Genomic DNA, 24,624 nt, shown 5'->3' on the forward strand with positions numbered 1-24,624 from the left:
TAGCTTTTTAATGGGGTTGACAAGAGACGCATCCCTAGCAATCAGGCTGCCTCAAATTAGATAAAGCCTTCAGCTCAAGGCCAAATTGGACTTTATCTGCGAAAATAGAAGGGCCATGGAGGCTTAGTGGTAATCTCATCACACTTTCTTTTATCTTACTGCCATAATAAGGTTGTCCGAAAGGCAAGCATTGTCTGATGAATGGTGAAAACTCAGTATTTGTGGAGCTTAAACTATTTTCTTTATTCTTTAACGTGTGTCAGTCATGACCAGACAATTTTTTGATCAGTAGAGTCCAAGAGTGACTCGAGAAATTATACTTCCAATATGGACATGCGCTCCGGGTCTGAGATTATGTCCTTGTAATATTCCATGTAAATACATAATGCTACAGAATGATGCTGGTCAATTCAATTCAACCATTAATTTTTATCATTATCTTTAAAATCCACTAATTGATTGATTCTTAGTCTACATGATTGAGGACACTGGTTCAGTGCAAGATAGAAAATAAAAATGTTTGATCTCAACTGGCCACAATATATTCTATGCTATAGATATATATTCTATGCTATAGATATATATAGATATATAGATATATATATATATATATATATTTTATTTTTTTTTATTAATGTTTTTTTATTATTAAAATAAGCTTCAAATTACCTTATATATCTCTAATGAAACAATGAAATTCTGTCCTCAAGAAGCCACCACTAGGGGGAGCCTAGGAACTTACCACATACTTATTCAATAAATTCAATAATAACAGATTATTCAGATGGCCTCTGGAGGATGGCATTTTTGTTTTTAGCTTCATGCCAACTAGGTGGATCTCTGTAAGTTAAAAACAAAAATACCACCCACTATTAACCCCTTCCCGCCATTTGCCATAGATGTAAGATGCATGTCAGGGATCTTTGTATAGAGTGTATTTAGGAGCTGAGTCTGCTATACACATGATAGGTGCCTGCTGTGTTATATAGCCAGCAGCCTCTGATAACACAGCAACTAGAGCTATTTAACTCCAAAATTAGAAAAAATAGGAAATAGTAAAAAAAATGTAAATATAATTTTTTAAAAAAAGGAAAAAACATGAAAACGCACCTACCTTTTCCTTAGCTACAAAGAAACAAAAAAACATATTTGTAAGTCTAATATAGCAATATATAAAATCATATAAGCCATACTTTAAACTCCATAAAACAAAAAAGAAATGAAATGCGAGAATTGCTATTTTTCAGTCTCCGTTCCTTCCTGAAATAATGCATTAAAAAGCAATCTAAACTTTGTATGTAGCCCAAAATTGTTCCAAGGAAATTGGAGCCATACAAATCTTAGACCATGATGATCCAAACCAAATTATATTCATTACAATTTCTGAATTTTTTTTCTCACCTAACAAAAATATTCAACCTTTCTCTCACTTCTGGTATTTTTCCATCCTCATTTAAGCATGCCATCATAAATCCATTACTTAAAAAAACATCCCTCGATCAAAACTGTGCCGCTAATTATAGACCTGTCTCTAATCTTCCCTTCATCTCTAAACTCCTCGAACGCCTGGTCCACTCCCGTCTTACCCGCTATCTCTCAGATAACTCTCTTCTCGACCCTCTTCAATCTGGTTTCCGCTCTTTACACTCGACTGAAACTGCCCTCACTAAAGTCTCTAATGACCTACTAACAGCTAAATCTAATGGTCACTACTCCATGCTATCTCTCTTGGATCTCTCCGCAGCATTCGACACTGTGGATCATCAGCTCCTCCTCACTATGCTCCGCTCTATCGGCCTCAAGGACACGTTCTCTCTTGGTTCTCCTCCTATCTCTCTGACCGATCTTTCACTGTATCTTTTGCTGGTTCCTCCTCCTCTCACCTTCCCCTTACTGTTGGGGTTCCTCAAGGATCAGTCCTAGGCCCCCTCCTCTTCTCTTTGTATACTGCCCCTATTGAACAAACAATCAGTAGATTTGGTTTCCAGTACCATCTCTATGCTGACGACACCCAATTATACACCTCTTCTCCTGTTATCACGCCGACCTTTTTAGAAAACACCAGTGATTGTCTTACCGCTGTCTCTAACATCATGTCCTCCCTCTATCTGAAACTGAACCTGTCAAAAACTGAACTCCTCGTGTTTTCTCCCTCTATTAACCTACCTTTGCCTGACATTGCCATCTCCGCGTGCAGTTCCACCATTACTCCACAGCAACATGCCCGCTGCCTTGGGGTTATACTTGATTCCGAGCTTTCATTCACCCCCCACATGAGATCACTGGCTCGCTCTTCTTATCTGCATTTTAAAAACATTTCTAGAATTTGCCCTTTTCTTACTTTCGACTCTGCAAAAACTCTTACTGTTTCACTTATTCATTCTCGTCTGGACTATTGTAACTCTCTACTAATCAGCCTCTCTCTTACCAAACTCTCCCCACTCCAATCTGTCCTGAATGCTGCAGCCAGGATCATATTCCTCACCAACCATTACACCGATGCTTCTACCCTGTGCCAGTCATTACACTGGCTACCCATCCATTCCAGAATCCAGTACAAAACTACTACCCTCATCCACAAAGCACTCCATGGCTCAGCACCGCCCTACATCTCCTCTCTGGTCTCAGTCTACCACCCTACCCGTGCCCTCCGCTCCACTAATGACCTCAGGTTAGCATCCTCAATAATCAGAACCTCCCACTCCCGTCTCCAAGACTTTACACGTGCTGCATTAATACGATTAATCCCCAATCCCCACAGTTTTAAGCGTGCCCTAAAAACTCATTTGTTCATATTGGCCTACCGCCTCAACGCATTAACCTAATTATCCCTGTGTGGCCCGTTCAAAAAAAAAAAACATAATCAGGTTCCTCGCATCATGTTCTCATACACTTTATACAGTTAATAGCCCTCTGTGTCTGTACTGCTACATACTTAGGCAGTTAACTGGTACATGCAGCTTTACATGAACACCCGAGCCTTACACTATGGCTGGTTCTAATAACTAAAGCAATTGTTACCATCCATCTCTCGTGTCTCCCCTTTTCCTCATAGTTTGTAAGCTTGCGAGCAGGGCCCTCATTCCTCCTGGTATCTATTTTGAACTGTGATTTCTGTTTTGCTGTAATGTCTATTGTCTGTACAAGTCCCCTCTATAATTTGTAAAGCGCTGCGGAATATGTTGGCGCTATATAAATAAAATTATTACTATTATTATTATTATTAACCTGAACAATCATGCTGGTGGGCCATTTTTACTGCACCCCAAAAAACATGGCAGAATTATTGTTATTATTATTATTATACTAAATAATACCCATAAAACTAAATAATACACCGAATAGAGCGCTCGTCCTTTATATGTGTCTAAAGGAAAGGCGCACTTAATTCTCTCAATTACTATATATATTATGGCTTTTAAGTCTATTATTTGTCCACATTAAAGGTTTATATCTTTCCTGGAAAAAGAACATAAAAGAGAATAATCACGTTTGAAATAGTCCTCACTAAAGAAATGAATGGGCTTGTCGTGATGATAACTAATTTTAATCTTTCCTACTAGGTAATTAAAGCGATAGATGAGGGGTACCGCCTGCCTCCCCCCATGGACTGCCCTGTGGTTTTACATCAGCTCATGTTGGATTGTTGGCAGAAGTGTAGAAGTGACCGACCCAAGTTTGGTCAAATTGTAAACATCCTCGATAAATTCATACGTACGCCGAGCACCCTAAATGAACTCGCCAACAGCTCTACATGGTAAGAAATGATTTTGTATTATTATTAATTTTCCATTAATTATTGTACTAATGTTATTTTGATCTCAGTCATATAAGATCTCAATTCATGGGAAACCAGTAAACCGTTATGTTCTTGAAATGTTAGAGTATGTGCATACAGAATTTTTGGAGCAGTTGCTTTTAGCAAGTATGCTTAAAAAAAGCCTTAAAAAATATTTAATAAACACTTTGAAATATTTGTTATATTAATTTATAGCATAAAATAATTTTACTGTGCTTAAAGTACCACTCCAGCATTTTGTTTTTTTCACAGCTGGAGTGGTGCTCTAAACATAAGTTCCCTTCCACCGGTCATATACTCACCATCCGGCGTCTTTACTGTTTTTAGTGGCCGCTCTTGTCCCGTGGCGTCATTTTGTGACAGTAGCTGCTGACTGGCCAGAAGTCAGAAGTTACGTTACAAGCTTTCAGTGTAAGTCTATGAGAACCAGAACGAGGAGAGAACGAGGCTTTCATAAACTTGCATTGATTAGTGACCTCTGATGCGTTCCAACAAACACTGGAGCAGGAGGCAGGTCACAAGCCTCAGGAGACCGACCGGAGGGTCAGTGATAGAAGGCGAAGATGCTGGTAGGTGAGTAAAGGGGGAAGAGAACTTCGATTTGAAGCAACACTCCAGCAGTCAAAGAAAAAAAAAGTTCTGGTGTGGTGCTTCAAGTTCAGTGTTTTTAGTTTTTTTTCACTCTTCGGGTTTTGAAGTATTCACAGGTGGGAAAAAAGAAAGTGTATGTCATTTTGGTGAAGCGGCTCATGTTGGAATTTGCTTCACTCTAGGCACCTTCCAATCAGAAAACTGTAGAATACGCATTAGGAAAAAAATAATTCACTAAGACTAAAAAAACACTTCAAAAAAGCTTCAGGAAATTAGAAACTCTTCCAATAACTCACAAAAGAGTTGCAACACCTGCAGCAGTTTCCACTAGAAAACTCATCATTTTTGGCTACCTCAAAGAAATCTCTTTCTGCGCATACCCTTAAAGGAAACCAGAGTAAGGGTATGTGTCACGAGTTTACCATGACAGAGAGGAGCCAAAAGAGACAGAGTCTAGTTTCTCCTACTACTGCACTGATTAGAAGCACTGCACCTTCATATTAAATGGTGCAGGTTTCTTTTAGCAGTGCAGGGGTTCATCTGCTCAGTTGAGAGCTCTTGGAAGCTTTTCTGCATTAAGACTCTCAGCTGTTCACTCTTAGACACTCCCATCTCCTATATGTTCTGGGCCCGGGCAAGCACTCAGTCAGAGAGAGCTTCACGTTGCATGGTTAGGAGATGGTGGTTTGTTGTTATTTGAGAAGGCGTTTGGTGGTTTTATCTAAGACTGTTGCCAGGTTTGGTTGTGTGCTAATTCCCTTCTTCTCCTATTTTGTTTTTTTCCATCATCCACTCCCTGGTGTTTACCTCTGTTGTTTGTGTGAGTATAATTGTACGGAGTATGATTGTACGATTGGTATTCTACTTTATTCCTGTTTGTGTTACCTTGTTAGTGTGGTTGGTGTATTATGGTACCCTACTACTCCCCTGTTCCCTGGGTGAGGGAAGGGTACAAACGGAAAGTAGATTCAGGAGCTAAGGCAAGCCCCAGCTTCTTCACCATCAAACGTAATCCGGGGAACAGGGAAAGCTAGGGTGCCCCTAGCTTTAGAGACAGGGAATGCGTCCCGGGTCCAGGAATACCCGACAAAAGAGTCATGACAGTATGTGCCCACAGTCTTTTCACAGAGTTTTCAGAGCAGATCCTGAGCATAACCTACAAGTTTTTGAGGAGGAGTTTCTGCTCTGTTTCTATTCCAAAACCTCCTCAAAAAATGCTGTGTGTACATAGCCTAAGAGAAGCAAATCTGTGTAATTTTGGAAAGAATGTACAGACTCCATGGAGATATTGATGTGTCCTTCTTTACCTCACTTGGCTACAAAAGTCCCAAGATGAGTGGCATGTGATGACTAAGGTTGGAAAAAAACAACATATTGATAAATATTTATCAAGCTAAATGTATAATAATTCTGGTGTAATTTGCACTCAAAACTATATTTCATGACCTGCATCAAATTTAGGATGTGTTTTAGACATTTGTTATGACTTGAATGATGTGAGGGACTGGTCTCATTGAAAAGGGTGTCGCTTATTGGAAAAGTGAACTTGCCTAAAGTGCGGCAGTATGCGCTAAAAATGAGACAGAATTGTGGCCCACATTTCTGACACAGAGTAAGCCAACTAATAGGTGTAAACATAGGGCCTGATTCATTAAGGCTTTTACCCCAGAATTCTGGTGTAAAAAGCTTTGAAAAGTAAGAAAGTTTTGGCTCAATGTTATTATTATTATTATTATTTATTTATTTATTTATTTATAAAGCACAATTAATTCCATGGTGCTGTACATGAGAAGGGGTTAGATATAAAGTTATAGATATCATTTACAGTAAACAAATTTACGATGACAGACTGGTACAGATGGGAGAGGTCCATCTCCTTGCGGACTTACATTCTACGGGACAATGGGCAAGAGACAGATGGTCAGGGGTGCAGCAGCTCTGGTGGTGGTGAGGCGGCAGCTCGGGTGGTGGTGAGGAAGCAGAATGGTTATTGCAGGCTGTAAGCTTTCCTGAAGAGATGGGTTTTCAGGTTCCGTCTGAAGGATCCGAGGGTGGTGGATAATCGGACGTGTTGAGGCGTGGAATTCCAGAGGATGAGGGATATTCGGGAAAAATCTTGGAGGCGGTTGTATGAGGAACGAATAAGTGTGGTGGAAAGTAGGAGGTTCTGGGAGGATTGAAGATTGCGTGAGGGAAGATATTGGTAGATTAGTTCAGAGATGTGCGGCTGTGCTCAAATTTTCCAACTTTTGACACTGTAAGAATCATGTCGGTCTGGTAGTCGGGGGCAGGTATATCTCGCCCAGGTATTTGTCCTATGTGAATTAGGCTGCTCAGTATCTTCAGGATAAGGATGGGTTAATGAGTGCAGGAATAAAGGATGACCAGCTGAGGGTTTCCGGCATCAGCCTGGGGCACACAGATTGCCTGTCTGTGTGAGACAAACGTGAGTGAGAGCTGTGCTCAAGGATTATGTGTTGTTAGCTGGGTGGGAGAAGCCCCCCCAGTTGTTAGATAGCAACGTATTGGTTTAGTTAGTGTCGGGCAGGCTAGGATTTATTTTTATGTTTTGTTTTTTCTATGTTGCTTTCACTTTAATAAACCTGACCTAAGGTCAGCCAACTTGGAAACCTGCTGTCGCCTCAGAATTCAATGCACAAACCACGTGACCTTTGACCCCAGCAAAGGCGATCCCGGAGTGTTTTGTTACATTGTGGTGGAGAACGCGGGCACTATCGTGGCACAGGCGACAGTATGGAAGACGTGGTGAAAGCCCTAGTACAGTCCACTGCCGTACAGCAGCAGGCCACTGCCGCACAGCATGAAGCTAATCGCTTGATGGCCGCACAGCTGAAGGAGTTAATAGACATGACGGTTGCAGACCGCCAGCTTCTCCAGCAGGTGGCGCAGCGCCTGATGAGCATGCCTGAGGCAGACCCGGAAGCAGACTCCAGAAGGATCCATGTGAGTCGATACTGGCAAAAGTTGACTACAGAAGATGACGTCGAGGCATACCTGACAACGTTTGAGCGGACGGCATTGAGGGAGAAGTGGCCGAAGGCACGATGGGCCGATTTGATTGCTCCGTTTCTCTCCGGCGAGGCCCAAAAAGCTTACCATGACTTGGACCCGGAAGTCGCACAGGACTTCGAGAAGCTGAAAGTTGAGATCCTGGCCCGGCTGGGGGTACCGACAGCTGTCCGTGCACAGAGGGTACACCAGTGGACATACCAGCAAGATAAACCGGCGCGGTCTCAGATGTTCGACCTGATCTGCTTGACAAAGAAATGGCTGCAACCCGAGGTACTGACAGCACCCGAAATAATCCAGCGGATTGTCTTGGACAAGTACCTGAGAGTACTACCACCAGCGCTGAAAAGGTGGGTAAGCCAAGGAAATCCCACGACAGCGGATCAACTTGTGGAGTTGGTCGAGCGTTATTCCGTGGCAGAAGGACTTCCCGACGAAACCGCTAGCACCAGGTCTGTGCCTTCTCCTCGTGGAACCGGTAAGACTGTTCCAGTGACTACGGGTGAAGGAAAATTGCCAAAAACTGTGGGGGAGGAACACGGGACTGCTCGCACTCCGAGACCGAGAGTGTTGGACGGTGGTCTCAGTAGGGGGCCTGTTAGGTGTTTTCGCTGCCGTGAGAAGGGCCATATTTCTGCGAACTGTCCTGTTACCACTGAACCCATGCAGTGCGATGTTACATACTCTAAGAAACACATGTCTTTGGTTACACGGCTAGTGAATGTGAATACGGGTCAAAATGATATAGCAAAACACCTGTGTGAATTATCTGTTGATGGGAAAAGTGTTGTGGCATTACTAGACTCTGGAAGTGTGGTGACTCTGGTGAAAGCTAGTCTGGTGGCACTTCCATCTGGTTCGTCTGACAAATTTTCTGTAACGTGTGTGCATGGTGACACCTGCTCGTACCTAACAGCGGTCATATCGATTTCCACTCCCTATGGGTCTGTGCAACACAAAGTGGGACTCGTTCCCGCATTGTTACAGGATGTAATCCTGGGCAGGGATTTTCCCCATTTCTGGCAGTTGTGGGAGAATCAGTTGCTCCTTCATGGTAGCTGTGAGTCTTTTCCCATGCCATCTGGAGGTCCCGAACTCCTAGAGGAGGACCCACAGGAAGACGTTGCTGGGGAGGTTATTGAAACTAACCTTCAGTTCCCCTTCTCAGTTCTGGCGGGGGAAACTGAGGAAACTGAGGAAACTCAGCGAGAGGCGGAGGCAGACAGCCATCCAGCACCTTGCCTGCCAGATTTGGGAGTCCAGTTGGATGACTTCCACAGCGAGCAAATGAAAGATCCTACCCTGACTCCGGCTAGGAAAAATTTAAAAATGATAGATGGGGTACCCGTAGAACCTGACACTAGGCTAGCGTACCCGTACATGGTTCTTGAAAATGATTTGCTCTACCAGGTAGAGAAAAAAGGAGAAGACACTGTGCAACAGTTAGTGGTACCCAAACCTTACCGGCGGAAGGTACTGGACCTGGCCCACGGACATATAATGGGGGGACATCTGGGGTTACAGAAAACCACCGAAAGGATATTGCATTGTTTTGTGTGGCCCGGAATACATAGTGATGTACGTAACTATTGTGAGTCCTGTCCAGAGTGCCAAATCTCTGCACCTAAAACTCGGTTCTGTAGCCCTTTGGTACCCCTCCCTATCATTGGAGTCCCTTTTGAGAGAATTGGGATGGATCTGGTTGGGCCCCTTCCCCGGTCCGCACGTGGGCACCAACATATCCTCGTCATCATGGACTATGCCACTCGTTACCCAGAAGCCATCCCTTTGCGTAACACTGCTACCAAAGTGATCGCCAAAGAGTTGGTACAAGTGTTTAGTCGGGTGGGAATTCCAAAACAGATACTCACCGACCAGGGGACTCCTTTCATGTCGAGGGTGATGAAGGAGCTCTGCAGACTCTTACAAATAGACCAGTTGCGTACGTCTGTCTATCACCCTCAAACAGATGGCTTGGTTGAGCGGTTCAACAAAACCTTAAAACAGATGCTCCGGAAGGCGATAGACAAAGATGGGAAGAACTGGGATTACTTGCTACCCTATTTGCTGTTTGCCATTAGGGAAGTTCCCCAGTCTTCCACAGGGTTTTCGCCTTTCGAACTGTTGTACGCCCGTCGTCCCCGGGGACTGTTGGACGTCGCAAAAGAAACCTGGGAAGGTCAAGTCACTCCCTTTAAAACGGTGATCGACCATGTAACACAAATGCAGGACCGTATTGCCGCTGTCATGCCCATTGTTAGGGACCATATGTTACAGGCCCAGGGAGCCCAGAGGCAAAGTTATGATAGAGGTGCTAAGGTCCGTACGTTTGCATCCGGGGATAGGGTGTTGGTCCTAATCCCTACAGTGGATAGTAAATTTCTAGCGAAATGGCAGGGCCCCTTTGAGGTCAAGGAAAGAGTTGGGGAAGTGAACTATAAAGTGTACCAGCCCGGTAAGAGAAAACGAGAACAGATTTATCATGTGAATCTGATAAAACCCTGGAAAGACCGCTCTGCCTTAACGGCGGATCTGCCCCGTCCGGTTTGCGCACCTACCGTACCGGAGGTGCAGATTGCCGAGACTCTCTCGGAACAACAAAAATCTGAGGTTAAGCAGTTTTTGTTACAGAACCGACAGTTTTTCTCAGAAAAACCTGGCCGGACTAAACTGGTGAAACATGAGATTGTTACAGAGCCTGGTGTCACAGTTCATGTGAAGCCATACCGGATTCCGGAAGCACACCGTGAAGCCGTCTCCCGGGAGGTGGTGGCAATGTTGGACTTAGGAGTCATTGAGGAGTCACACAGCGCCTGGTCCAGTCCAATCGTGTTGATACCAAAGCCGGATGGCTCCATACGGTTTTGTAATGACTTTAGGAAACTGAATGCGGTTTCTAAATTTGATGCGTACCCTATGCCTCGGGTCGATGAGTTGATCGACCGGCTGGGTAAAGCCCGATACATTACGACCCTGGATCTAACAAAGGGGTACTGGCAGATCCCTCTGGCCGAGGCGGCCAGAGAGAAGACGGCATTTGCTACACCGGAAGGTCTGTTCCAGTATGTCTACATGCCGTTTGGACTTCACGGAGCTCCAGCAACGTTCCAGAGGTTGATGGATCGAGTCTTGAGGCCCCACAGGCAGTACGCTTCGGCCTACCTGGATGACATCATAATTTACAGCTTGGACTGGGAAACTCACCTCCGGAAGGTACAGGCGGTGATTGATGACCTGCGAGACGCAGGCTTAACGGCAAACCCCAAGAAATGTCACATCGGGCTTGAAGAATCCCGATACTTGGGTTATGTGATTGGCAGAGGAGTGGTTAAACCACAGATCGACAAAATAGAGGCCATTCAGGGCTGGCCGCAACCAGTGAACAAGAAACAAGTACAAGCTTTCCTGGGGATCGCCGGCTATTATCGCCGGTTCATACCCAATTTTGCAGCCATGGCTACCCCCTTGACGGATCTTACCAAAGGGAAGGGTTCCGTCATGGTAAAATGGACCTCAGCGGCTGGAGAGGCCTTCCACAGCCTGAAACGAGCTTTGTGCTCTCAGCCCGTACTAGTGACTCCTGATTTCAGCAGCGAGTTTGTGGTCCAAACTGATGCTTCTGATACTGGGGTCGGAGCTGTACTTTCCCAGGTGAGGGACGGAGTCGAACACCCGGTCCTCTACCTCAGCCGGAAACTGAATGTACATGAGCAGAGGTATGCCGTGGTTGAAAAAGAGTGCCTAGCCATTAAATGGGCTCTCGACTCCCTCAAGTATTACCTGGCAGGTAGGAAGTTTAAGCTGGTCACGGACCATGCCCCTCTCAAGTGGATGCACCTCCACAAAGACCGTAATAGTCGGGTAACCCGGTGGTTCCTTGCCCTGCAGGCTTACTCTTTCACGGTGGAGCACCGCCCCGGGGTGCAGATGGGGAACGCTGATGCCCTGTCCCGAGTGCACTGTTTCGAGAGTGTTCTTGCTCGACCTGAGTGGTCTGAGCAGGGGGGGAGTGTCATGTTCTCAATGGCAAGAGAACATAGCATCAGCATATATAGGAACTAGCTCTTGGAAGATGGGAACTGAGCTGACCATGAACTAAACCTAACACACAACTAGCAGTGGCCGGGTAGCATGCCTACGTTGATTCTAGATGCCCAGCACCAGCCGGAGGACTAAATAATGCTAGCAGAGGAAAATATTAGTCCTAGCTCACCTCTAGAGAAATACCCCGAAAGGAGACAGAGGCCCCCCACATGTATTGGCGGTGAATTAAGATGAAATAACAAACGTAGTATGAAAATAGGTTTAGCAAATTTGAGGTCCACTTACTACATAGCAGAAGACAGAAAGGACACTTTCATGGTCAGCTGAAAACCCTATCAAAACGCCATCCAGAAATTACTTTAAAACTCTGGCATTAACTCATAACACCAGAGTGGCAATTCCTGTTCACAAGAGCTTTCCAGACACAGTAACGAAACTACAGCTGTGAACTGGAACAAAAATGCAAAAACAAACATGGACAAGAGTCCAACTTATCTAGTAGTTGTCTAGGAGCAGGAACAAGCACAGAGAGGCTTCTGATAACATTGTTGACCGGCAAGCAACTAACAGAGCAGCAAGGTTATATAGCGACTCCCACATCTTGATGGGAACAGGTGAACAGAGAAGATGAAGACAAGTTCAATTCCACCAGTAGCCACCGGGGGAGCCCAGAATCCAAATTCACAACAGTACCCCCCCCTCAAGGAGGGGGCACCGAACCCTCACCAGAACCACCAGGGCGATCAGGATGGGCCCTATGAAAGGCACGAACCAAATCAGAGGCATGAACATCAGATGCATTCACCCAAGAATTATCCTCCTGGCCGTATCCCTTCCACTTGACCAGATACTGGAGTCTCCGTCTGGAAACACGAGAGTCTAAGATTTTCTCCACAACGTATTCCAACTCACCCTCAACCAACACCGGAGCAGGAGGCTCAACGGAAGGCACAACCGGTACCTCATACCTGCGCAATAATGACCGATGAAAAACGTTATGAATAGAAAAGGATGCAGGGAGGTCCAAACGGAAGGAAACAGGGTTAAGAATCTCCAATATCTTATACGGGCCGATGAACCGAGGCTTAAACTTAGGAGAAGAGACCCTCATAGGGACAAAACGAGAAGACAACCACACCAAGTCCCCAACACAAAGCCGAGGACCAACACGACGGTGGCGGTTGGCAAAAAGCTGAGTCTTCTCCTGGGACAACCTCAAATTGTCCACCACCTGCTCCCAGATCTGATGCAATCTCTCCACCACAGCATCCACTCCAGGACAATCCGAAGATTCCACCTGACCAGAGGAAAATCGAGGATGAAACCCCGAATTACAGAAAAACGGGGACACCAAAGTGGCAGAGCTGGCCCGATTATTGAGAGCGAACTCTGCCAATGGCAAAAAAGCAACCCAATCATCCTGGTCAGCAGACACAAAACACCTCAGATATGTCTCCAGGGTCTGATTAGTCCGCTCGGTCTGGCCATTCGTCCGAGGATGGAAAGCGGACGAAAAAGATAAATCTATGCCCATCCTAGCACAGAATGCCCGCCAAAATCTAGACACGAATTGGGTCCCTCTGTCAGAAATGATATTCTCAGGAATACCATGCAAACGAACAACATTTTGAAAAAACAGAGGAACCAACTCGGAAGAAGAAGGCAACTTGGGCAGAGGAACCAAATGGACCATCTTAGAGAAACGGTCACACACCACCCAGATGACAGACATCTTCTGAGAAACAGGCAGATCTGAAATAAAATCCATCGAGATGTGCGTCCAAGGCCTCTTAGGAATAGGCAAGGGCAACAATAATCCACTAGCCCGAGAACAACAAGGCTTGGCCCGAGCACAAACGTCACAAGACTGCACAAAGCCTCGCACATCTCGTGACAGGGAAGGCCACCAGAAGGACCTTGCCACCAAATCCCTGGTACCAAAAATGCCAGGATGACCTGCCAATGCAGAAGAATGAACCTCAGAGATGACTCTACTGGTCCAATCATCAGGAACAAACAGTTTATCAGGTGGGCAACGATCCGGTCTATCCGCCTGAAACTCCTGCAAGGCCCGCCGCAGGTCTGGAGAAACGGCTGACAATACCACTCCATCCTTAAGGATACCTGTGGGCTCAGAGTTACCAGGCGAGTCAGGCTCAAAACTCCTAGAAAGGGCATCCGCCTTAACATTCTTAGAACCCGGCAGGTATGACACCACAAAATTAAACCGAGAGAAAAATAATGACCAGCGCGCCTGTCTAGGATTCAGGCGCCTGGCAGTCTCAAGATAAATCAAATTTTTGTGGTCAGTCAATACCACTACCTGATGTCTGGCCCCCTCAAGCCAATGGCGCCACTCCTCAAAAGCCCACTTCATGGCCAAAAGCTCCCGATTCCCAACATCATAATTCCGCTCAGCGGGCGAAAATTTACGGGAAAAGAAGGCACAAGGCCTCATCACGGAGCAGTCAGAACTTTTCTGCGACAACACTGCCCCAGCTCCGATCTCAGAAGCGTCGACCTCAACCTGAAAAGGTAGAGCAACATCAGGCTGACGCAACACAGGGGCAGAGGAAAAACGGCGCTTAAGCTCCCGAAAGGCCTCCACAGCGTCAGGGGACCAATCAGCAACATCAGCACCCTTCTTAGTCAAATCGGTCAATGGCTTAGCAATATCCGAAAAACCAGCAATAAATCGACGATAAAAGTTAGCAAAGCCCAAAAATTTCTGAAGACTCTTAAGAGAAGAGGGCTGCGTCCAATCACAAATAGCTTGAACCTTGACAGGATCCATTTCAATGGAAGAGGGAGAAAAAATATATCCCAAAAAGGAAATCCTCTGTACCCCAAAAACACACTTAGAACCCTTCACACACAAAGAATTAGACCGCAAAACCTGGAAAACCCTCCTGACTTGCTGGACATGAGAGTCCCAGTCATCCGAAAAAATCAGAATATCATCCAGATACACAATCATAAATTTATCCAAATAATCGCGAAAAATATCATGCATAAAGGACTGGAAAACTGACGGAGCATTTGAAAGACCAAAAGGCATCACTAAATACTCAAAATGGCCCTCGGGCGTATTAAATGCGGTCTTCCACTCATCCCCCTGCCTGATTCGCACCAAATTATACGCCCCACGAAGGTCAATCTTAGAGAACCACTTGGCCCCCTTTATGCGAGCAAACAAATCAGTCAGCAACGGCAATGGGTATTGATATTTAACAGTGATTTTGTTCAAAAGCCGATAATCGATACATGGTCTCAAAGAGCCGTCTTTTTTTTGACACAAAGAAAAAACCGGCTCCTAAGGGAGATGACGATGGACGAATATGTCCCTTTTCCAAGGACTCCTTTATATATTCTCGCATAGCAGCATGTTCAGGCACAGACAGATTAAACAAACGACCCTTTGGGTATTTACTACCCGGGATTAAATCTATGGCACAATCGCACTCTCGGTGCGGAGGTAACGAACCAAGCTTGGATTCTTCAAAGACGTCACGATAGTCAGACAGGAACTCAGGAATTTCAGAGGGAATAGATGATGAAATGGAAACCACAGGTACATCCCCATGAGCCCCCTTACATCCCCAGCTCAACACAGACATAGCTCTCCAGTCGAGGACTGGGTTGTGAGATTGCAGCCAAGGCAATCCTAGCACCAAATCATCATGTAGATTATACAGCACCAGAAAGCGAATAATCTCCTGGTGATCCGGATTAATACGCATAGTTACTTGTGTCCAGTATTGTGGTTTATTATTAGCCAATGGGGTGGAGTCAATCCCCTTCAGAGGAATAGGAGTCTCCAAAGGCTCTAAATCATACCCACAGCGTTTGGCAAAGGACCAATCCATAAGACTCAAAGCGGCGCCAGAGTCGACATAGGCGTCCGTGGTAATAGATGACAAAGAGCAAATCAGGGTCACAGATAGAATAAACTTAGACGGTAAGGTGCAAATGGAAACAGATTTATCAAGCTTTTTAGTGCGCTTAGAGCATGCTGATATAACATGAGTAGAATCACCACAATAGAAACACAACCCATTTTTCCGTCTAAAATTCTGCCGCTCGCTTCGGGACAGAATTCTATCACACTGCATACTCTCTGGCGACTTCTCAGTGGACACCGCCAGATGGTGCACTGGTTTGCGCTCCCGCAAACGCCTATCGATCTGAATAGCCATTGTCATAGACTCATTCAGACCCGCAGGCACAGGGAACCCCACCATAACATCCTTAATGGCATCAGAGAGACCCTCTCTGAAAGTCGCCGCCAGGGCGCACTCATTCCACTGAGTAAGCACAGACCATTTACGGAATCTTTGGCAGTAAATTTCCGCTTCATCTTGCCCCTGAGATAGGGACATCAAAGTCTTTTCTGCCTGAAGCTCCAAATGAGGTTCGTCATAAAGCAACCCCAAGGCCAGAAAAAACGCATCCACATTGAGCAACGCAGGATCCCCTGGTGTCAATGAGAAAGCCCAGTCTTGAGGGTCGCCCCGGAGCAAGGAAATCACAATCCTGACCTGCTGTGCAGGATCTCCGGCAGAGCGAAATTTCAGGGACAAAAATAATTTGCAATTATTTCGAAAATTCTGAAACCCAGATCTATTCCCCGAGAAAAATTCCGGCAAAGGAATTCTCGGCTCAGATACAGGTGCATGACAAACAAAGTCTTGCAAATTTTGTACCTTCGTGGCGAGATTATTCAAACCTGCAGCTACACTCTGAAGATCCATTACAAACAGGTGGACACAGAGCCATTCAAAGATTAGAAGGAGAGAAAAAAAAAAAAAAATCTCAGCAGACTTCTTATTTCTCTCCTTTCTCAGCCAAGGATTTTAACCCTTTAGTGGGCCGGTCAAACTGTCATGTTCTCAATGGCAAGAGAACATAGCATCAGCATATATAGGAACTAGCTCTTGGAAGATGGGAACTGAGCTGACCATGAACTAAACCTAACACACAACTAGCAGTGGCCGGGTAGCATGCCTACGTTGATTCTAGATGCCCAGCACCAGCCGGAGGACTAAATAATGCTAGCAGAGGAAAATATTAGTCCTAGCTCACCTCTAGAGAAATACCCCGAAAGGAGACAGAGGCCCCCCACATGTATTGGCGGTGAATTAAGATGAAATAACAAACGTAGTATGAAAATAGGTTTAGCAAATTTGAGGTCCACTTACTACATAGCAGAAGACAGAAAGGACACTTTCATGGTCAGCTGAAAACCCTATCAAAACGCCATCCAGAAATTACTTTAAAACTCTGGCATTAACTCATAACACCAGAGTGGCAATTCCTGTTCACAAGAGCTTTCCAGACACAGTAACGAAACTACAGCTGTGAACTGGAACAAAAATGCAAAAACAAACATGGACAAGAGTCCAACTTATCTAGTAGTTGTCTAGGAGCAGGAACAAGCACAGAGAGGCTTCTGATAACATTGTTGACCGGCAAGCAACTAACAGAGCAGCAAGGTTATATAGCGACTCCCACATCTTGATGGGAACAGGTGAACAGAGAAGATGAAGACAAGTTCAATTCCACCAGTAGCCACCGGGGGAGCCCAGAATCCAAATTCACAACAGGGGAGGATATGTAAGAATCATGTCGGTCTGGTAGTCGGGGGCAGGTATATCTCGCCCAGGTATTTGTCCTATGTGAATTAGGCTGCTCAGTATCTTCAGGATAAGGATGGGTTAATGAGTGCAGGAATAAAGGATGACCAGCTGAGGGTTTCCGGCGTCAGCCTGGGGCACACAGATTGCCTGTCTGTGTGAGACAAACATGAGTGAGAGCTGTGCTCAAGGATTATGTGTTGTTAGCTGGGTGGGAGAAGCCCCCCCAGTTGTTAGATAGCAACGTATTGGTTTAGTTAGTGCCGGACAGGCTAGGATTTATTTTTATGTTTTGTTTTTTCTATGTTGCTTTCACTTTAATAAACCTGACCTAAGGTCAGCCAACTTGGAAACCTGCTGTCGCCTCAGAATTCAATGCACAAACCACGTGACCTTTGACCCCAGCAAAGGCGATCCCGGAGTGTTTTGTTACAGCACTCTCACAACATTTTTGCCCAACTCCAACAAAGTGGGAGGAACTGGGGCGAAACGAAGTGTGACAACCTCTATTTGTCAAATTCATGATGAGCGACAGTGTTTGCTAAGCTTCAAATCTTACTCCAACTGAAGTATAATTTGTGGAGAGGTGCACATGCCACCTATCAGATGCTCCTGATTTATTAAGAGGCATTCCGCTCTAAATGAATCAGGAACTTCTGACTTCAGCACGTTCTCTCATCAAGATTGGCATAAATACTGCAAGTCTTCATGAATCGAGGATTTTCACCAGTAAATCTTAAGATTAGACAGATTTACCAAACAGCATGAACTACTATGGTAACTCTGAGACATTTGCAGATTGTCTATTGTAAGGTTGTGTTTACATGTCCAATGTGTTGTTTCATTTTTGGATCAGTTTTGCGATGACCAAGACAGAAATAAAATAATCCAGTACATTATCCAGAAATAAAATAATCCAGTACATAATCCATTCATTTCAGTGGAGATGGAAATGTTTTAAAATGTCTTGTGCTTGACTACAATCCATAGTTTTTTAGCTGGATAAAAAACACTATTCTGGATAACTTTTTTGGCACAGTTTACATGTTAAGCAAACATCAATTTTCAATAGTTACAGTAAATAAAAAAAATTGAATTTGTCAGGGGCAGGCAGACTAGGCAGCTGCCTAGGGCCCCAGCTGCCCAGGGGCACCCAGCCAGGGGTGGACATACTGCCCTTGGCACTTCTCCGAGGTCCATAGGCGGAGGGGGGCCCCTGCAGGTAGGCCCGTTATTATGCAGGATTGGGCCCTTCTCACTCCCTCCTGTAATCATGCGAACACCCAGTGCTGGGGAGAGAGCGGGGCGCAAAGTGCAGGAGTTCAAAAAGGGTGTGTGTCATGCAGGGAGAGATGCTGGCCAATGAATGCTTTCCTCACCAGAATGAGGAGAGTGCTCACAGGATGTCCTCTGTCCCAATGGTGAGTACTCACCTACAGTCAGGGACCTGGGCCTCACAATGCACAGGGACATCAGTGGAGGAAGAGCAGGACTTACAGTGTGTCTTCTGCTATATATATGTACAGTATATGTGTGTATGTATGTACGGTATATGTAGAGCAGATACCAGACATATAATGTAATATAATACATACATTGTCAGGCTCTGCCGGTTTCAGTAGTTATCACATAACCAAGAGGAGGCGCTATGCACACTTGCTGTCATGTGCCAACTAAGGTGTCAGCCACATCGTAGTGTTCTATTCACTGACATAGTGGACACTAGTTGTCACTTGGCTGAAAGTCAGAGTGCGCTGGAACCAGCAGAACCGAATGCTAATGAATATATATATATATATATTTTTTATTTCAAACACACACAGTGTATATATATATATATATATATATATATATATATATATATATATATATATATATATATATATCCATCTCAGTGAGAAAATATAAAGAGAGCTGTGGGGGCCCTGTGATTGCTATGTATGCCCTTCTTGCAGGCCAGTAAAAATGAGGGCAATCTGACTTGTTTCTCGGAGCCCGAGGCTTCAGGGTCCTATTGCCAGAATGCTATCATCATAAGCAGCATACCTGGCAGGGAGGGGGGCTCAGTCACATTTCTTTACCAGGGGTCCTAATCTATTAGTGTCTGCCCCCAGCCTGTGGTGTGTCACTAATAGCGGCACACCATGCAGCTGCTATGGGGCCCATGAGTCAGGGGGGCCTGCCTGGTGCCAGTGAAGCAGCAGCAGCGGAGCAGCGGGTGACAGGAGACAAGAACCGGCTGCTGTGGCTAAAGCCTGTGCCCGCTGTTAAAGAGAAATTCATATCCACTGCTCCCCACACCCATAGTCCCTCCCACCGCTATGCACTGAAGCTGGCGCCGAGAGATGGGAGGGACTATAGGAGTGGAGAGCAGTGAATATTAATTTCACTTTAATAGTGGGCACAGTAGCCACAGCTGCAGGCTGCTCTCCACGCCCATGAATACGGTATATATCAATGAGCAAGTGAGTACGTGGCGGCCATAATACTGTAGGACTGCATTATATTCTATGGGCGACTGCATTATATTCTAATGGGTGGCTGTATTATATTCTATGTGGGGGTTGCTTTATACTATATGAGGTCAAACTTATATTCTATATGGGGACTGCATTATACTCTATGCAGGACTATGGGAAGTGTATTATACTCTATGGAGGACTATGGGGAGTGTATTATACTTTATGGATGACTATGAGGAGTGTATTATACTCTATGGAGGAATAGGGGGAGTCTATTATCCTATATGGAGGACTATGGGGAGTCTATTATCCTATATCGATGACTATGGGGAGTCTATTATACTATATAGAGGACTATGGGTAAATCTTTCCCCACCCTGTTGGGAGTTATTTTTGTTATATGTGACCAGACAATGGTTGAGATTAGAATTGCAGTCTGCTGAGAGGTAAAGCTAGACACATTACAGAATAGTCGCCAGAGCAGTGTCATTCATATGTCCAGGGCAGGTTTTCAAATCTGGTATTAGACAATGAAGAATAATGTTATGTTCACACAGCGTGACAGCGGCAAGTGACCATGCAGATTTCCAGCTGCATGTCAGAAAAAAATCATAGAGAAACTTATAGAGAACGATATGTCCATATGCCACCTCACTTTGTTTTTTTACAGTATTGTCCTACAACACAGATCTAAGAGGGCCAAATGTATCGATAAGGCCGTGTTCACACGTTCCTTCCACTGCAAGTACAAGAGGATCACCAAGTTTTATGTCCTTCACCTTTACTTGCTTACTTAAAATTTACACATTAATTTCTGCTTATTTCTTTTCCAGGCAGGATCCAAATATGCAAGAAGCCTTTACAGTGACTAGTGTAGAAGAATGGCTAGAGGCTATCAAGATGACTCAGTATATAGAGCATTTCACAATGGCGGGATATGTCACCCTAGATTCTGTGCTGTACCTAAGCAACAGGTGAGGACTGACTCTATTTTATGTCATTACCCAATACGGCCTCTGCAATGTGTCCTTATCAATTCACAGTCTATAAACAGGGCGCTTGTATTTTTTAAGCCTTACGCCTTTGAATTTATTAGGGAAGGGATTGCATTCAGGCTGTAGACAGGAAGGAAAACAATATCCCTGCAAGAACTGCAAAAGTGGAAATCAGCACAGAAATGAAGCTGTGCTAATGCATGAGAGCTAGTGAAGGCAGCAGCACCCTGGACACAGACCTCAAATCTGGCATTGCAGACTGAAAAGTGCATTAATGGTAACCAGTTAAGGAATTTTTCCACAATCTGAATTAAGCCTAATTTTTCAATATTGCTAAAATTATTAGCATGCCAACATATATGCAATAAATAAAGTTTTACCCCCAAAGTACACCAGTGGTTCTTCATAGGTGGTAACTACTCTATTAGATCTCTGAGGGTTTACGGAGTTTGGGGCAAAAAATGTATCCCAACCACAATGCTTGACTGCAGCCTATGGAGATTGAGTGAGGGGATGGTGTTGCAAAAGTTTGCCAGTTTCTATACAGTTTATGCCATTGTTCTATGTTGAACATCATCAACGACCAAGAGATGAGAGGGAAGACCCAAGAGCAAGGAGGAGAAGCAAAGAACTTCTGGGAAATGTAGTTTCCCAGTCATTTGCACTACTGGACCTCCCACTTCAGGCAAAGCAATGATGACGAATGGGAAAGAAACATGACAATGAAGGCACATAGTATGGTCATCTATGCATAAGACTATATGTATTATTAAGTTATGTAGCTACTAGGGTTTACAGCAAAACATTATATTCTGGGTTAATCCCTCTAAAGAGAACCTGTTACTTGCTCTAAAAAAAAGGAGTTAATTACATTTTTTAAAATTGATTCTGCCACTTATTTCCAATTTCTGTTTTACGCTGTGTCACTCCATTGCAGAGATGTGCACATTTGTAAACTTTGCAGGGCAGTATGTTAAATCTCTGCTTATAGATCAACTAGGAGTTACTTCCAAGTCACTTTCATCCCTCTCTCAGACACTAAAAATGACAGCTCCGAAGTTTCTGAGATGGCTCGACTTGTAGATTAGCTGCCGAACTGTTATTGATAAAGTCTGAAAAAACTGAATTTATGACACCTTTTGTAGGGGAATTTTGTCCACACGCTTTTTGAGCATTGACCACCGAGCCACTTAGTTATCACTCATGCTGTATGACATGGTCACCATGCTAGAAAAAGCATTGTTTTCTCTGACGAAGCACACTTCAGACTAACTGGGACAGCTGGAAAAATTAATGTCCAGAAAAGAAAAGGTGAATACTACCATGAGCCCTGTGTAATGCCAACTGGAAAGCACCCTGAGACCATTCATCTGTGGGGTCTTTACATCCACAAGAATGGAATCTAAACATTCTCGAAGAGAAACTTCTCCCAACAATCCATGAGCAATTCGGTCATGAACAATGATTTTTCCAGCATGATGGAGACCACGCCACAACAAACATTGAAATGTTGGGTCCATGGCAAGTAAATTCCTTAGGTCTTACCCCCATTAAGAACCTGTGGTCAATCTTCAAAAAGTGGGTGGATGAAGGAAAGCAGAGATGGTGATACCCCCCAATCACTGATAGACAAGAATGAGCGGTCATCAGTCAGGATTTTGCCCAGAAGCTGATACCCAGTTGCCAGGACAAAGTGCAGAAAATAAAGTTCAATTCTGGCAAAAAAAAAAGTTTAAAAACTTATGAAATGCTAATAATTGTACTAACCATAGAAATATGTGGCTAAAGGATGTAACAACACTGAAGCAGCAAACTTTGAGAAAACCAAAACTTGTGCCAATCTAAAATGTTTTGGCCGTGACTATATAGAAGATCCTATTACAAATCCATGGAAGTGGATAACCGAGCTTATCTTAACATCAACATATTACATATTTCCCAAAAAGTCCACATTTTAATAAACTGCTGGCTAACATAGCGTCCTATGTTATGTGGCTTACACTGGCAGAAATAGGCAAATGCTTTATTTCAAATCTCAAACTATTTTCTCACCACATCTAAATTATGTAGACTATTAAAATACATTTCTTTATTGATGTTGTACTCCGATTAGCCCTGGAAAAATTGACTGTGTCCTCTTGTTACCTATATCTCTGCTCATTATCAATCCCAACATTTATCTTATTTGCCAAAACAGACATTGAAAAAGGTAAAAGCCTCAATAATAATTAATAATATCTTTTATATCTGTTTTTTTTTTTAGTGAACTGACCAAAATGGGCATCACATTAACAGGGCATCAGAAAAAAATCCTCTGCAGCATACAGAACCTTCAGGCACTAGGAACACATGTGCAAATCTAACAGCGCCCTGGTGTTTACCATGTCCTATAATGGGATGTACTGTGCACTACCAGAAGCAGTATACTCCAAGCTGCGGATGTTTCAGCTGACCTTCCAATAATACAACTACTGCAGGAAATGATATTCAATTCCCAAGGTATATATATGGGAACAACGTCTGGAATTCGGACTACGGTGCCTTTGAATAGGTATTTTTGAATGGAGAAAATATCTATGAAAAAAACTCCAAGAGACATAACCCAGTGTCAAATCTATAGGCCGAGTGATTGTTGATGGTTTGATATAGTGGAAATTGTCTGTGTAAAAGGCAGTGGTGAAAGTGACGATATTTTCTATGTTATGGAAAATGTTATTGGACTGATTAGGGTAGGGTCTTTTTTTTCCCACAAGGGTGATGGAGAATGGATCCAGTCTATACGGAGCACAGTCAACCGTGCTGCTACATACAGATATTCTTGAGGGTGGTATACCTCATGGGTTAAAATTCTTCAACAGGTAGATGACAGAACTGATCCTCTTCACCATTAACATGCCATCCATTCATCCCAGTATAATTTGTAGCCAATAATCCCAGCCCTCTGCCATGTCCTTGGTTTGTAGCCATCACGAGTCTGCCCCGTCGCACTGCATTGTCGAGAAACTCAATAAAATCTATGTAGCATTTGTATCACATTGATAGTCCTGTCTTTCAATAGTAAGAGCACATGAAAGGAGGATTTGCGTAGGGTTGCATTTATCAGGCTCAAGGATATCTCCGCTCTCAGTGAAACCTTTGCGAATCATTGTTTAAGGGTCAACGCTTAAGAGGCTCCATTTTCTACCCACGTACATAGATGTAGAATTCGAAATATTTCAATCACGCGCCTATACGGAGGCTCATGTCACAGAAAGATGACAAGTTTATTTTTTTATTCCTTGCAGCTTTTATTTATCAGAAAATAATAGGTGCAAAGGTTTGTGCATCCATTAACAATGACATATTGTGGGACCGCCTGTGACAACATTGTACATAGATGTAGAGGAAGTCTGTAAAGATAATACATTGTAGCACAACTTTGCTTTGTTGGGTGTGTACGCAATGTTGTGTTCATTTCGTGTGCCATAAGTTACCGTCATACCCTGGATTCTTAAGAAGAGGAACGTAAATTGCAAGATACAAGCTTTACACCTAACTGCAGCAGATGTGGACCCGTGCCAAGCTCTTCACGCTAATTCAGGAACTGTTGGCATCAAACCCAGAGCCGAAAATTCATCTGGTACTGAAAGAAACAACTTTTCCAAAACACACAAGTGTACTCATGTGGGATGTTTTATATATGAATCTCTATATATTGTATATATGTACATAGCTTTCTTTTGAATGTTAATAAAAGACTAATAATCAAAAGAACTATATAGCAAAGAAGCAGATGGGCTCGTTATTTATGTCATGAGAATATGGAACTGATGCTATTACTCCATGCATTGATAATGTGAGTCGAGACTTGATTTAATTTCTATATTTTAGGTTTTCCATACACCTTAGATAACTCTTATATCTGAAAGCTACCGTATATTGTGTGACTCCACCATACACATGTAGAAAAGGATTACGAATGGGCACCCCAATATATACGAGACCTGGGCCCTGATCCCAACACAAGCAGTGGGTTTTCTCAGCCTACATCTACTCTGTATGGACACCTTTGGATTGTATTTGAATGGGAA

At 44.0% G+C, this 24,624-nt stretch overlaps 1 protein-coding gene across 4 annotated transcripts in view; it reads left to right on the plus strand.

Moving 5' to 3' along the window:
• The window catches only part of LOC143808546 (ephrin type-A receptor 3-like), a 401,286-nt gene extending 376,970 nt beyond the window's left edge, over positions 1–24,316 (plus strand). For all 4 annotated transcript variants that reach the window (XM_077291320.1, XM_077291319.1, XM_077291321.1 and 1 more), the window contains 3 exons: positions 3,564–3,757; positions 20,393–20,533; positions 22,818–24,316. In XM_077291320.1, the coding sequence (XP_077147435.1) occupies positions 3,564–3,757; positions 20,393–20,533; positions 22,818–22,917 (435 nt within the window). In that variant the 3' untranslated portion in view covers positions 22,918–24,316. The remainder of the gene's footprint in view (positions 1–3,563; positions 3,758–20,392; positions 20,534–22,817) is intronic.
• Positions 24,317–24,624: the final 308 nt, after the last annotated feature.

Source organism: Ranitomeya variabilis, chromosome 2, assembly GCF_051348905.1.
Source record: "Ranitomeya variabilis isolate aRanVar5 chromosome 2, aRanVar5.hap1, whole genome shotgun sequence".
Classification (NCBI taxonomy): domain Eukaryota; kingdom Metazoa; phylum Chordata; class Amphibia; order Anura; family Dendrobatidae; genus Ranitomeya; species Ranitomeya variabilis.